General features: G+C 34.5%; 1 protein-coding gene across 1 annotated transcript in view; it reads right to left on the minus strand.

Annotated features, from left to right (window-relative positions):
• Window positions 1-16218, minus strand: part of LOC132562185 (uncharacterized) — a 95135-nt gene that overhangs the window by 53720 nt on the left and 25197 nt on the right. The window contains exons 3-11 of the mRNA XM_060226917.1: window positions 8210-8280; window positions 6771-6844; window positions 6219-6384; window positions 3951-4084; window positions 2869-3126; window positions 2345-2465; window positions 1711-1848; window positions 804-914; window positions 304-473 (exon numbers count right to left, since the gene is read on the minus strand). Of these exons, the coding sequence (XP_060082900.1) occupies window positions 304-473; window positions 804-914; window positions 1711-1848; window positions 2345-2465; window positions 2869-3126; window positions 3951-4084; window positions 6219-6384; window positions 6771-6844; window positions 8210-8280 (1243 nt within the window). The remainder of the gene's footprint in view (window positions 1-303; window positions 474-803; window positions 915-1710; window positions 1849-2344; window positions 2466-2868; window positions 3127-3950; window positions 4085-6218; window positions 6385-6770; window positions 6845-8209; window positions 8281-16218) is intronic.

Here is a 16218-nt window from a genome sequence, read left to right on the forward strand (position 1 = left end):
GCAAAACAAAATCCAAACATAAATAAATGTCATATTTATGTCACTATTTCAGCAACAAAATTCCTGAACACATACTTTAGTGGTGACTGATTGTACAAAAATATATTCACTGACTGAGCTTTGCATACATTCAACAACTGTTGCAGGGTTGCAGGGTTTCAGTACAATGCAGGTAGAGGTTACCTCCCTTGCCTTTCTAGGCCACACAAAAATGATTATCTCCCTTTACTATGCACTCTTTGATTAGTCAGGGGACCTACTTCTTGATAATTTACCTAGATAGGTGAACTCAAGATTACATACTTCCTGATCATGTTTTTTGTATGCCACACAGACGGGTACGAGTCCTTGAGCACAGTTTTGTAGTTCCTGTTCAGATCTCGGCCAGCCAGGGAACACCGATAGTTCCCCACTATCACACCATCTGGGTTCAACATTGGCACAATTTTGAAGATGAATGTATCTCGCAGAAGCTGAAATAAAGCAAAGGATTGCCAAAACCAAACACATCACACAAGTAATCAATTTTTAGCATCTCAGAAATATATATAACAAGGACCAAAAATGCTCTACTAGCTTCCATGTGTAAAATCCATGAATCATAACATACCAGTTCTGAGATACTACAGTTTAAGGGAAAGTTACAGTCATATATGTGATTATGCATAATTGAAATTTTTCAGAATTTCTGTAAAAGTTTGATGTTTAAATGTTGTCACCCTAAAGTTTAGGTAAAACAGTGATGTAGAATGACATAAGCAATGTTGGCTGAGAACTTCTACGTAGATAATAGAATGACATACCTTAGCATCTGCTGAGTTACCAGTGAGATAATCAAGGAAACCTTTCATCATCCAGCTGGCATTACACTCCCCAGGATGTACTCGAGATGTGATCACCACTGCTTTCTTATGCTGAAACAAGTATCAAGCTTTAACTTAAAACAAATCCCTTTGTACTCAGTAAAAACTGTAAATCCAAATCACCACAAAATGTTACTTATAAGGGCTCTTGTATAATGACAGTAAATGTTTTAACATAGGACAAACAGCATAGAAATTTTCTGGGAAACGACAGTTCTGATTTGACCTGAAAAGTACGTAGATACTAAGGTATAACTATTGTATGGTACCTGGGATCTATCCAGGTACATAATGAATAAACTTAGATGAGATGTAAACCTGGTCTTGTAATTATCAAATAAACCTAGATAGACTTACTTTGATGTCTTCAGGGTTTTGTGATGGAGAGGTAATGGTAAGTATATAGACTAGGTTCCCAGCGACTTACCTTGATGTCTTCAGGGTTTTGTGATGGAGAGGTAATGGTAAGTATACAGACTAGGTTCCCAGCGACTTACCTTGATGTCTTCAGGGTTTTGTGATGGAGAGGTAATGGTAAGTATATAGACTAGGTTCCCAGCGACTAACCTTGATGTCTTCAGGGTTTTGTGATGGAGAGGTAATGGTAAGTATATCGACTAGGTTCCCAGCGACTTACCTTGATGTCTTCAGGGTTTTGTGATGGAGAGGTAATGGTACGTATATAGACTAGGTTCCCAGTGACGTACCTTGCTGTCTTCAGGGTTTTGTGATGGAGAGGTAATGGTAAGTATATAGACTAGGTTCCTAGCGACTTACCTTGATGTCTTCAGGGTTTTGTGATGGAGAGGTAATGGTAAGTATATAGACTAGGTTCCCAGCGACTTACCTTGATGTCTTCAGGGTTTTGTGATGGAGAGGTAATGGTGAGCACATAGACAAGGTTCCCAGCAAGCGTCCGACATAGCACTCTCTGTTTACAGATTTTGGACTTTACTGGGTCATTAGATATATCTAGTAGGTAATCCTTAAAAATAAGAAGAAAAAAAATCTTTATATAGATCAGTTTGTGTCAAACTATGATAGTAAATTCTTCATGCTGTATCACATAAATCTTGAGATTGAAGGTGGTAAACACTGCTAGTGACTTTAAGCCTCATGGTGTGCTATAACCTGTGTCATTTCAATTCACATACCTGTACTTAACATTCTTCTGATATAAACAGATATATGAAAATTTTTAAAAATTATTGAATTATGGGCCACTGCACTTCCCACCTAGATTTTGACATTTTTTCTGATTGTTTTGGATTTTCTTCAGTCACCTCAACTTGGGTTCAAAATTTAAGCCCACAGTATCACTGATGAGTCCTTGAGGGACAAAACAGTTGTGTGATGCAGTTTAATTCAATGACTGATATTGCTGTATGTATCAAAGATGTTATTCAGTTGTGTGTCTTTTGTGCAATCTTTCTGTAATCAAGCTAACACTCTATCTGATACTTTGAAGGATTCTGACTTACTTGTAGGTCTGTGTATGTGTATGGAAAGCAATGAGCAAAGTAAACTGTGTCGTGATCATGTGGAAACTCCACAGTCCATGTCAGGGAATAAAATGGCTTCTCTCCTTTGGTAGTTTCATATCTACAAAACAGCAAGATTATATACAGTATCATCCCTTGTGAAGGATAGAAGTCCTTGATGGTATCTAATATTACATCCAGTATTTATTGGGCAACATTTTCTTCTGGTTGGTACCATGAACATGTTTCATAATACAAAGCCAATATGAAATTTATATGTGATGATTCTGTTTCAACTTTCCATCAGCTTCAATATTAGCCAGTCATTTCTGAATGGAGATGAGAGGGCCCATTCACATTTACAAAAAGGTATTTAACAAAACATAACTTAGGTGATTTGTACATTGTCAATACCAACATCTATTTGAAATGAAGTAAAAACAAACTTTAATTTCAGAAATATTTTTAGCGACAAACGAGTCTAAAAAGTTTTTATCATCTGTCTTATTTTACTGCATACTTACTTGATATTGTTTCTGTAGTACTTGATGTCACCACCGGAACGTATCCAGCCCACCTTCTTTGTCTGAGCCTCTTTCTCACTGTACATTAAGGGTTTCATACCATAGTTGTAAAGGCTATCTGACTTGATGAAATTGACGATGGTGAAGCGGTATTTAACATTAGCCCTAGTATTTGATACCCTGAAGTAGTACCACTGTGTATGCTTGTTGGTATAAAGATCATAGCGTAGCCACATTTCGTAATCGTTGGTGCCCTCTCTGTAAGAATATAGAAAAATACACAGCATTAAAGTTACATGTTCATAAATTAAAACAGAATCATATTTGTTAAGAGGCTAAAGAATTTTCCTCTACAGGTCAACCAGAGCTATAATATTAGAACTGACTTAACAGTGAAGTAGAATCTGTATATATATTACAGTGATAACAGACTTTATTTTTACTTGACATGACTGAATTTAAGGGTAGGATATGATATTACAAATAAATATATGGTTTTGTTTCATTTGCCAGGTACTGACTTCTTCACCCAGTAATTTCTAAATTCATTCTGAAATGTTACACAACTTCTGAAATGAGATTATTGAGATTTGAAACAGAAACTTTGATCAACAACAGTGTAGTGTTTACCAGTCCTCCTAACACTAGTTACTTCTCTAGTTCTAAAGAGGTCGGTATTTATTACTTACTATTGGTCACTATCAAATCCCAAATTCTCATGTATCTACCAATTTTTTTGGTAAAACTTTATCTTGACTATGAATGAAACATTGTAAAGAACAAATTTTCTAAAAAAAACACAAAAGCAGTATGGTCTGAGAGGAATTTGAAACGATAGTATGTCAAAGTTTTATTTTAAATACAAAGAAAGGAGCAGTTACTGCCTTAAAGGCAAACTGTGTAATACCTAGAAATATCTATAATTGTACACCAAGTTATTCTTAATAACAGTTACTTACACTGGCAAGTTAATTACACCTGATAAGTTACTTACACCTGACAAGTTACTTACACTGGCAAGTTAATTACACCTGACAAGTTACTTACACTGACAAGTTACTTACACCTGACAAGTTACTTACACCTGGCAAGCCTTGGCTAAGTTCCCACTCTCAAATCTTGACTCAAACAGTAATGTTGTGTCCTCTTCTGTATTGATCTTATGAGCACATTGCGAGGGTCCTGACCTACAACCTCTTACCCTTGACCTCACAAACTGGAATCATACAGAAACAAACTTGTTATGTCACAAAATATTGATCATATGAACTGACATCCCAATCACCAGCTTGTTACGCTAGAAATAACACGGACAAGTATCATTATCAGGTATTATCTGTGTAAAACTAGAGAAAACTGGTACATCAAACGATATAAGTAAGAACTTTCTGAATCAGAAAATCAGAAAGGCGTCACCCAAATTATAAAAACAAGTTGATTTTTCAGTAGTTCTGCTGCTGTTTTTCTAATGTCACAGATACAGTGTTTAAGCCACATCTTCTATTTTGTAACTGAATTCTTTACAAATGAAACCAGATATGTAACATATAATGTGGAAAGTTGAATTGTTTAGGATGTTGTGGTATTGTCATACTGAGGTCACGTCTTCACACTATACACCAAATATTTGTAGACTTTTCGAATGTCTATGTTCCAATATCAGCCCTGTAAGTAGTTTTAAGAACCATATGGTGACAATTAGTCCACTACCCATTCTAATGTAAGACATTTCTACTGTGATAAAAAAGTCACACACGTGAAAAAATAAAAACAAAAAAAAAGAAACTAAAAAACAAATATTTGGTATCTATGTGTCACTGTTCCACAGCCATGATACAACAATCTGAAAGAAATTACAAAACTTTTGTTTGAAAGTTTTTGCTTCATCAGAGAAAAATATTGTATTATGTTCCAAATAACAGTTATTTTCTAAAAAAAAAAACACCCAATATATCCTTTAGCCAGTGTCAGCTGAACAGAATTTTGTGTACTTTAGTTAAGTTCAAAGTAATTTATCCTTCAAAAATTACAACATACATTTTAAAATATTCACTTTCTATGTATGACTAAAATTTTTAATAGTTCTCATCAAATTCTGAAACATGACAATTAATACACAATTTTTAAATGTCCAAAACCAACATTTCTAGAAAATCTTCTAAAGATAAAGCAATCTGCATTTCATTATAACCCATCTGTTCAATAAACTGAAGACCAGACAGAACATGTAAGTGATGTATTTAATGTGATAAACAGTCTCAGGATGGCCACCTAAGAATTAAGCCTGGTATATTTAGTTGAAGCTGAATATCTACAAAACCCTTTCCTTCTAGGACTTACCGTAATCCTCTTCTTCTTCTGAATATCAACATCAACAGAATATATTCATATTTCAATAAAACCTTCATAAACAATTTTAAAAAAACCCACACACATTCAAAATTTAAGACATCCATCACCAAAATATCCAAAAACATGATAAGGTTGTCTCCATGTGTAACCCTTACCAAGGGTACAAACAATGTTCTCTCCATGTGTAACCCTTCCCAAGGGTACAAACAAGGTTTTCTCCATGTGTAACCCTTCCCAAGGGTACAAACAAGGTTCTCTCCATGTGTAACCCTTACCAAGGGTACAGACAAGGTTCTCTCCATGTGTAACCCTTCCCAAGGGTACAAACAAGGATGTCTCCATGTGTAACCCTTCCCAAGGGTACAAATAAGGTTTTCTCCATGTGTAACCCTTCCCAAGGGTACAAACAAGGTTCTCTCCATGTGTAACCCTTCCCAAGGGTACAAACAAGGTTGTCTCCATGTGTAACCCTTCCCAAGGGTACAAACAAGGTTCTCTCCATGTGTAACCCTTCCCAAGGGTACAAACAAGGATGTCTCCATGTGTTACCCTTCCCAAGGGTACAAACAAGGTTTTCTCCATGTGTAACCCTTCCCAAGGGTACAAACAAGGTTCTCTCCATGTGTAACCCTTCCCAAGGGTACAAACAAGGTTGTCTCCATGTGTAACCCTTCCCAAGGGTACAAACAAGGTTTTCTCCATGTGTAACCCTTCCCAAGGGTACAAACAAGGATGTCTCCATGTGTTACCCTTCCCAAGGGTACAAACAATGTTCTCTCCATGTGTAACCCTTCCCAAGGGTACAAACAAGATTGTCTCTGTGTGAAACCCTGCAAACAGGGCAACACAGTTCCCTAATTTGTATCTCTATACCCAAAGATTAATCAATGATCTCTGCCTGTGGAGTCATCTGACCACATCAAAAACTTGTTTAGGTCATTAAGATCTGTACCCAGCATCTGATTTGGAGTTGTGTACAGATCAACATGGATACTTACAAAGGTAGACCTGGGCTGATACATATAGACTAGATTGGCACCACGTTCCTCTCCCCGCACCATAGGCATGCGTTCCTGTCCATGCTGTTTATAAAACGGTTCCGGAGCAGGAGGGATATACCGAATATGTCGTACCTTCTCTTCAAGGACCTGGATCTCGGAAGGCCTGACAAAGGGAGATAACAAATCTAAAACTCTCTGCCTGATATCACATCCTGATATCTTAGATTCTAAAGTAAAAACTATTCCTATTTACAATTATGATAAATTGTATGTGATTTATGTTATTATTTCTAGTAAATAATAACTGTGTATGATTTACATTTATATAAGAGAAAAGATGAACTGTTTCAGATCTACATCATCATCCATAACTGGGAATCCTTTATTTATCTTTTAATCAATCATTAAAAAAACACACTGATATTTGATATATTGTGTATCATCAATTTTAATGATGAAATTAAATTTATTTTCCATGCAGGTATTAATAAATTTAAAGAACATGCATTATTAATCAATTCTATTTCTGTATGTTCTCTATTTATTTACCATCTAGCAGATTGCTGTGGACCAAATTCCTTTGCCAGGGCGTACAGATTCCTGGGCTCCCGTAACTTTGGTACCTGTCAATAAATCATAAGAGATTGAAGACATGTGACCTTGAACCAAAACTATCAGCCCTATTTATACCGATATTAGACTCTATTTCATTGGAAGGAATAATTCACACCAGACTGTACAGGAACATCTCATCTGAGAAGACAATACATGTGATGCTGATCCTGTCAGGAATGTATCAGCATGTGAACCATCAATATTGCACAGTGTATAATATCTTACCAATCAGACAGGAATAAAGAGGTTTCCAGTATCTGGTCAGACACTTTATCAAATAAGAATTTAAATCATTGTAATAATTGTTTATTGAAATCAAAGATATCTATATATATATATATAAGATATCTATATATATATACGATATCTATATGTATCTGAAGTAATATTAGTGTTTGACTTTACAGGGACTTTGAAGATTTCATTTAGGAAAACCTGATATGACATCAATATTACAAACATGAAAATTTGATCAGCAATAAAAATTTGAATCTTATTTAAGTTCTATGTTGTTTATATCATAATAGACATAAAAACCAGCTAGATATCATTTTACATGGATGGCCCATATCATTTAACAAATGAGAGGATCTCTGTTGAACAATCTACAAATTCTTCCTCTAGTCACTTAAATAACAGTGGTATGAAGTTTCCAGGCTGACCAACTTAACAGTAAAACTGATTTTGAGTTTATTAATCCTTCACCAGTGACACTAGAAGTAATGATATTCATGTAAATAAATTAGATAGACTGTGTTTGTAGTATCAACATTAAATGATTTTAGACTTCCTTATCATAGTCATTTGATGACAAGAAACACAAGACATACAAGGATTATATTCCTGCTTCGATGTATATACCTGGTAACTAGAAACACAAGACATACAAGGATTATGTTCCTACTTCGATGTATATACCTGGTAACTAGAAATACAAGACATACAAGGATTATGTTCCTACTTCGATGTATATACCTGGTAACTAGAAACACAAGACATACAAGGATTATGTTCCTACTTCGATGTATATATATACTAGAAACACAAGACATACAAGGGTAACTAGAAACACAAGACATACAAGGATTATGTTCCTACTTCGATGTATATACCTGGTAACTAGAAACACAAGACATACAAGGATTATGTTCCTACTTCGATGTATATACCTGGTAACTAGAAATACAAGACATACAAGGATTATGTTCCTGTTTCAATGTATATAACTAGAAATACCTGGATGTGTCAGAAATGAGTAACACCATACACCCACCCCCTTAATCCCGATAAACTGAAAATAGCATAAAATTGATGGATGAACCAACAATAGCCTCTACAACAGAGCTTAAGTTAACTTCCTTGTGTATACTCACCATTCCACGGCCATCCTGATAGCTATAGACAAGTTGTGTGGTTCGTAGAAGTTCTTCCTGTAACTTGTTGTCTACAACACATAAAACAATCAGCCATATAAGGAAATGTCAAGAATCCAAGAATCTATTAGATAAAGACACATAATTTATTCAAAGATCAACACATTTATGGTGATCATAATTTGCTAAATTGTTCCTGTTAAGGAAAAAAAATTAATTCATGGAGAAAAATTATGACTAGATGTGTTGCAAGAATCACGTATACAGGTTAAAAAAAAGTCTGCAGTGTTACCTGAAAATTCCTCAGCAGAATAACTAGCTGTATCAACCATAATGAAACATAGCATACAAAATCACTGCACAACAATCAGAGAATCAGTTATAAAATACACCGGACCAACCAGGTCACCCTTGCTGTAAATCATATCTATCTTCACTAAAAACCATCCTCTAACTCCAGAAAAAAATGAAATTTTCACTAATCCCTGATTGCTTATTTGAAGTGCTGCAACTGCTGAATACAGCTTCAGCTTAGGCACTACTCCTGTATATATTTACTTGTTGTCCTGGTGAACCTTACCTTTACTATATAGGGGTTTTCTCAGATCAAAGCCACTTTATCGATATACACAGAAACAGCTGACAATCAATATCAGTGACAATCAGTGGAAAGTCCTAATTGTGTGTTAAATCACAAGACAAAATCTACAAAGCTATAAATACATAGGCATCTCACCTTTTTATAGACATCAGGAAAAAAGCGAGTGAATATTGATCTCCTACTTGTACTGGATATTGAATGAATATCTACATTAGTAAGATGATACAGTATTGGTGCGAGTGAAACCATTATACTGCTATATACAATGTTTTTACAGTTTTTTTTCCTATTTAAACAAAGATCATTCATTGTTCTATCAAATTGATCATGTAACCAAATTGTCACAGAATAATTGGCTTTATATTGAATGTTCTTGTTGTCACTTTGATAAAAAGACAAATACAGTGAACCAATCATTTAGTTAAAGTGAATTCAGGACAAATTGGTCACACCTAGGTAACAGAATGTTCTGAACCAATCATTTAGTCAAAGTGAATTCAGGACAAATTGGTCAAACCTAGGTAACAGAATGTTCTGAACCAATCATTTAGTCAAAGTGAATTCAGGACAAATTGGTCAAACCTAGGTAACAGAATGTTCTGAACGAATCATTTAGTCAAAGTGAATTCAGGACAAATTGGTCAAACCTAGGTAACAGAATGTTCTGAACGAATCATTTAGTCAAAGTGAATTCAGTCCAGACTGAGCACAACATGAGTAATATAACATACTTATCAGTATATGGATTTAACACTGAGCATGGATCACATCAATATTGCTAGCATCTATAACAACTGGCAACTCATCTTCAACTGCCAATACCAAGGTCGTCGTCGTCGTCAACCCATTTAATGTTATTCTGTCCTTTTCTTTATATCCAACATACAGGCTTGAATTGTACACAAATAAATACAATATCTGTTCCAACCTTCTGACCTACTGATTTGTATGATGTTGATGTTGGATATAATTTGAAGTCATCTGAAGTTTGTACCACTGAATAAGTTAGAGCTTGATAAACTCCTGGGGTATCTAAACATACTGGTCTTTCCTTACCCTACAACAAATTGTATGAAACAACAACTGGTTTTTCCTACTGAAGATTCCACTTGTCATATTTTCTTTCATGACATCATTATTTTTATTTTTTCATTTTCTGAAATAAAAAGATTTTCCCAAATTTTGTAATTTGTAATATGTAGCAGTTGTGTAACTTTGGAGATTAGAAATAATCCCATTCTGTAATGTGATGAAAACAACTTCTGTTTTGTTCCACAACCAACAATACAAACAGTGAATGATGTGACTGCTAAAGAGCCTCTGGAACACTGATTCTAGCTTTGTGTACCACTAATGTTTGTAACTAAGGTAAAAAAACCTCAACCTTTGATGTAAGTAAACTCCTCTCTGTACCCTCCATTATCTACAAAACAAAATAGATATTTATGAAATCATTGATAAACATTTTCACCCTTGTGTCACCGATTTGAAAAATCAATCCGTTAACTGCTCTTACACATCGTATCAAACAGAATCTTTGTCATGTATATCACCACCATACCTACAGCAGTAAACATTTAATTAAGAAATAATTAATCTTAGTTTTAATATAAATCTATTGTGGAACTCCAAATTAATATATCATGTTTGTATTCAGATATATTCAGAACTTTGCTCTAAATACACATTTCAGGTGAATATTGATTGAAAATGTGTCAAACAGTTGGCAGAGCGTTGCCTTTGTATCTATTCAACCCCCTAACCAAATATAGAACTTCAAATACAAGTAAATAGTTGGATTCTATGTTGCCTTGTTTTGATATTCAGCAAATATAATTGAACAATAGTGCACTGTAGATTTGACTGAGAGGCTCTTGGCAACACTCTACCTGTATGTTCCCTTCCTAACCCTACTGTAATATATATACCCCCATTAAACAGTCAGACAATTAGTCCGGGAGTTAATTCACAGTCAACACCCTGGCCACAACCTTTACACCACACCTGTAATTACCACTTGGCAAACAGATATAAAGATGGGAAGATCTAGTTTTCAACACAACAGATGGCTATCAAGTATGTCACTATATGTCTATATCGTGTAACTTGTATATAACTGGTAGGGACCCTATCAGACAATTCCTTTATTTGTTTTGTAAAGGTACATGATATTATTTCATACCACAGAGAGAATCTCAGTTATATGCTCCACCATTCAAACTACTACTTTATAAATAACATGGTATTGGCTTTAATTCAAACGTCATGCAACATAACTTCCATAACTATAACGTCACAAACATGTTCTTTTTGTTTGTTTTGTTAAAATCAGATTTGTTGGTGTAAATGGAAATTACTTTCCGGGTAGCCGGGACATATCAGAAATCACTTGCCTTCAGAACAGATCTCCAACTCAAACAATGAGGCAATGATAGAGAAAAATACCGGTAGCAAAGACAATATGGCAGTATAATAACACATACATGTAGTGTGGCTTAATAAGTGATACAAACAGTCTTTGATAAACACATCTATAGCATTTAATTGCCAAGATCAATGATCATTTAACCAAATGAACATCAGTGTTTCATAACAGGCAGTTAACTTTTATGTAAAATCGATGCAGACCTGTAAACGCATAAAGACACAGAAGAACAAAAAGCTGTGATTAGGTACAGCATACCTGGCCTTCCTAATAAAAAAAATGTCATGAAATCTGGATGTCAGAGCATTCACATTAAAAAATGATTTCCATAATAGTGGGCTTTACGACCTGGCCCCACTTGTATAAAACATTTCAACTTGAGATTTCCTCAAGTCGAGATTTTCCGCAGCTGATATCTCCTTGAAAATATCTTGTATGAAAATTCCTCAAGGAATTTCAGGACATCCTAGTCGATGCCTTCCTCCTGTTCCTTGAGAAAATTTTATACAAGTCGTTTTTGAGGAGATATCAGCTGAGGGAAATCTCGACTTGAGGAAATCTCAAGTTGAGATGTTTTATACAAGTGGGGCCTGTTCTTATACATAAACCACCTAGCACTAAATGCTGAATATTCTACAGTAAACTAGCATATTCATTTGAAAGCTATGTTTTTAATTCCTTTGCTTTTTTTGATTCTCAAACAATTCATACAAAGGTGAACTTGATCATTTTGATGTTCACTGTGAACTTCTTTGAATAAAGGCTATTGGGAGAAAGTTTCTTAGTCAATGTGTAAATGTGACAGGGATGGTACCAGGGACCAACAGGTCACTCAACTTGTTTAATGAAATATTCAGTCGTCGCTGTTCTAACAATTGCTCCGTTTGTGTGTAAACTAATATCTGACTGATGAATAGATAACATCACACAACCACACTTAAACAATTACTCCACAACAGTAGAGTAAACACTTAACTTTACTTATTCAGCAGGAGATTCATAAAATATCAACACTTTCACCCTCAATGAAAACAATGGTATCCTGTTTCCAAGGCTTTCTTGGTACCAATGTAAAGAGACACCATGATAATAGCTCCACTGTTGTACTGGGTTTGTTCTAAAGACATATTACTCCTGTATCAAATGTCTTGTTTAAAATTTCATGATCACTGTCCGTGTCTTAAATGTCTGCAGGAGTTTGCAAATATATAGCGTCCATCTTAGTAAAGAAACCATGTGAAATTAAATATTTGGTGAGAAAATTAGTCAATATTTATACAACCTATTGTGTTTTATTTTGACATGATCCAAAGTCCATTCAACTTTATTACAAATTCCTACGTTTACTTTCCAGAACTGTAAGTTTAATAAGGGATTCATGATGAGCTATGAGTTCAATTCTATATAACTGGTAAAGCTAAGATTTCTCCACAATAATGATGGGAATTGTACTTGTCTGTCTCCAGTTGTGTCTATGTCAATGTTACAAGACACTTGTATTATAACATCAGTTACACATGACTGTGAAATTATTCCTGAGAAGAAGACTTGGTGTTTTATTTTATTGTTTTACATTAAACATTTTCTGAGCGACAACATAATATACATTGAATCAGAGCCTTAATTTATGGACAAATATGTACAGGATGTACTTTCAGATTATAAACAGTAGATCTGAATTCTTACACAATTATTACAATTATACCTTTAGTATATTGTCAGTCTGTGTATCAGCAAGCATAAGGTGCATGTCAGTAATGAATGTTGTCTCTACCCTCATCACCCTACAGTTTATAATGGACCGCCCAAGATCAATGAATAAATGAATCTCACATCCACAATATGGGGAAATCAACGTTTAGAATTTGCTTGCTTTGAATTGAACAAAAAAATGCCACCGGAAATTATAGAAAGATAGAATCTAAATCTCCAACGCTGTGTTTGTAAACCCGTCTGCTTTATTATCAAATCTCCACATCATTAACGATTGCTCACTAAAAATCAATTCTGAATCAATGAAATTCACACCAGAGTGAAGTGATGAAATTCACACCAGAGTGAATAGATGAAATTCACAACACCAGAATGAAGTAATGAAATTCACACCAGAGTGAAGAGATGAAATTCACAACACCAGAATGAAGTGATGAAATTCACACCAGAGTGAAGAGATGAAATTCACAACACCAGAATGAAGTGATGAAATTCACACCAGAGTGAAGAGATGAAATTCACAACACCAGAGTGAAGTGATGAAATTCACACCAGAGTGAAGAGATGAAATTCACAACACCAGAGTGAAGTGATGAAATTCACACCAGAGTGAAGAGATGAAATTCACACCAGAGTGAAGAGATGAAATTCACAACACCAGAATGAAGTGATGAAATTCACACCAGAGTGAAGAGATGAAATTCACAACACCAGAATGATGAAATTCACAACACCAGAATGAAGTGATGAAATTCACAACACCAGAGTGAAGAGATGAAATTCACACCAGAGTGAAGAGATGAAATTCACACCAGAGTGAAGCAATGAAATTCACACCAGAGTGAAGAGATGAAATTCACACCACTAACACCTGGGACCAGATTTAGACCAGTTCAAAACTAGGTCTACACCAAAGGCTGGTACTAGGATTAGACCAATTAAAGGCAAGGTCCACCAACATTTGCTGCTTGACTTAAACCAACCCAAATTCACATCCACTATATGCTAAGTCTACCAGCATTTGAGGGCAGACTCAGTCTCACCGGAGCTATGCCCACCAACACCTTAGAGCAGACTCTACTCTTAAATTAACCTGCAGCTACGATCTATCATAAGAGTTTTATTAAAGATTTGGCAATGTAAATTGCACATCTGTAAAAGCAGGCTCAAATCCAGTTAAACTGATTAGTTTCTAATCTGTAAGGTTTTGAGACAACTCAAACCTCAAGTACTTAACCTAATTCTCTTTGGTGCGATACTTCAAGTGTTAGGTATAACTGATGTTTTGTTCACTTAAGGAATTCACTCGAACTGTAAAATACAATTACTTTTTAAAATATCATATACATAACTTCCATCTTTTCCTGAATAATCTACATATACATAAACTTCCCTTTCCACAATTTTCATAATTTTTTTTTTTTATTCTCAAATCCAGAATTATGTTTTTAACTTGACATTAAAGTAACAAATCATGTTGCTGATTGACCCAGACTGAGAAGTTTGAATAATGACCATAATCCTTTCAGTAACTGGCAATACACAAGCTTTATCATTGTCTACAAATTTCATAAATACAGCTCTAAAACCAACTGTCACAGTGATCTCCAAATGTAACCAACTGTCACAGAGATCTCTAAATGTCACCAACTGTCACAGAGATCTCCAAATACAACCAACTGTCACAGAGATCTCCAAATATAACCAATTGTCACAGAGATTTCCCTCAAATATAACCACGGAGATCTCCTTCAGATGTAACTTGAGTGATCAATCTTTACAAGAGGTTCTGATAGACTTAGATATAAAGTGTTGTCAATGTCATATTTTTGTAGGAAAATACTGCCATTTTTTTTTTTGATAAAATTTACAAAGGCATGACGGCTGTGTTGACCATACCTTAACATCTTATCTCAAAAACCATTTCTTTAAAAAATTACTGCAATGTTTCAAATTTCCATACTGTTTGTTATCAGCTGACATATAGATCTTAAATATCTCAGCTCTAACTTTAACATTTTCAGAAATCTTGAAAGTTTTCCAAGGAATTCGACTCTATCCATTCTAGACTGAGTGGTATGCTATCTATGGCCCATGAAGTGTTACTGATATTTGCATGAAAAATAAATAAAAAATGACAGAGAAATCAAAACTAATGGTATGAAACCAACATGAGAAAAAACAAAACCTACAAAACAAACGAGAAAAAAATATCAACTAAAATATGTGGAAGAAAAATAAAATCTACAAAAAAGAGAAACAAGATGCTTGGTCTAGAATTAAGTTTGTGTTTAAAAAAGATAAATTCATTGATATCAGAATAAAGATCGGAGTTTCCTGATCCTTCTCCTAAATAGGCATCTTGTGGGGCATTATCACCTGTACACAGTGGATTTATCAGCATATCTAGGTAACCACAATCCGTGGGACAAATCTATTTCAACTGAAAGGATTTAGTGTTATTTGATACTTGAATATGGAAAGGTAAATTTTTCTTTTCATTCATGACATGAGCCAATTCGTGATGTATTAAATTCAATTTGTTTATATATATATTTTAATTTATTGACTCACTTTAAAAGTATGTAATTTCATTCATCATTAAAATTCCTTTTCTATACAATTATTTTTTACTTATGTTTTGATCTTTATTGAATTTTACTGTATTGGATTTCATCCTATTTCAATTGATCTGAGATAGAGCTTCCTATATAGTATGTTATACTGTTTACTAGATACCAGTTAACTATTATTGGTGTAACCCTGTCAACTAGATACCAATTAATTATTATTGGTGTAACGCTGTCAACTAGATACCAATTAACTACTATTGGTGTAACCCTGCCAACTAGATACCAATTAACTATTATTGGTGTAACCCTGTTAACTAGATACCAATTTACTGTTATTATTTTTATCCTATCAACCTGATACCAGTTAACAATTATTGGTGTAACCCTGTCAACTAGATACCAATTAACTATTAATGGTGTAACCCTGTCAACTAGATACCAATTAACTATTATTGGTGTAACCCTGTCAACTAGATACCAATTAACTATTAATGGTGTAACCCTGTCAACTAGATACCAATTAACTATTAATGGTGTAACCCTGTCAACTAGATACCAATTAACTATTATTGGTGTAACCCTGTCAACTAGATACCAATTAACTATTAATGGTGTAACCCTGTTAACAAGATACCAATTAACAATTATTGGTGTAACCCTGTCAACTAGATACCAATTATCTTAAATTCGACAGGAG

This window comes from Ylistrum balloti, unplaced genomic scaffold (genome assembly GCF_031769215.1).
Source record: "Ylistrum balloti isolate Yb309-2 unplaced genomic scaffold, AGI_CSIRO_Ybal_v1 Utg371360, whole genome shotgun sequence".
Lineage (NCBI taxonomy): Eukaryota > Metazoa > Mollusca > Bivalvia > Pectinida > Pectinidae > Ylistrum > Ylistrum balloti.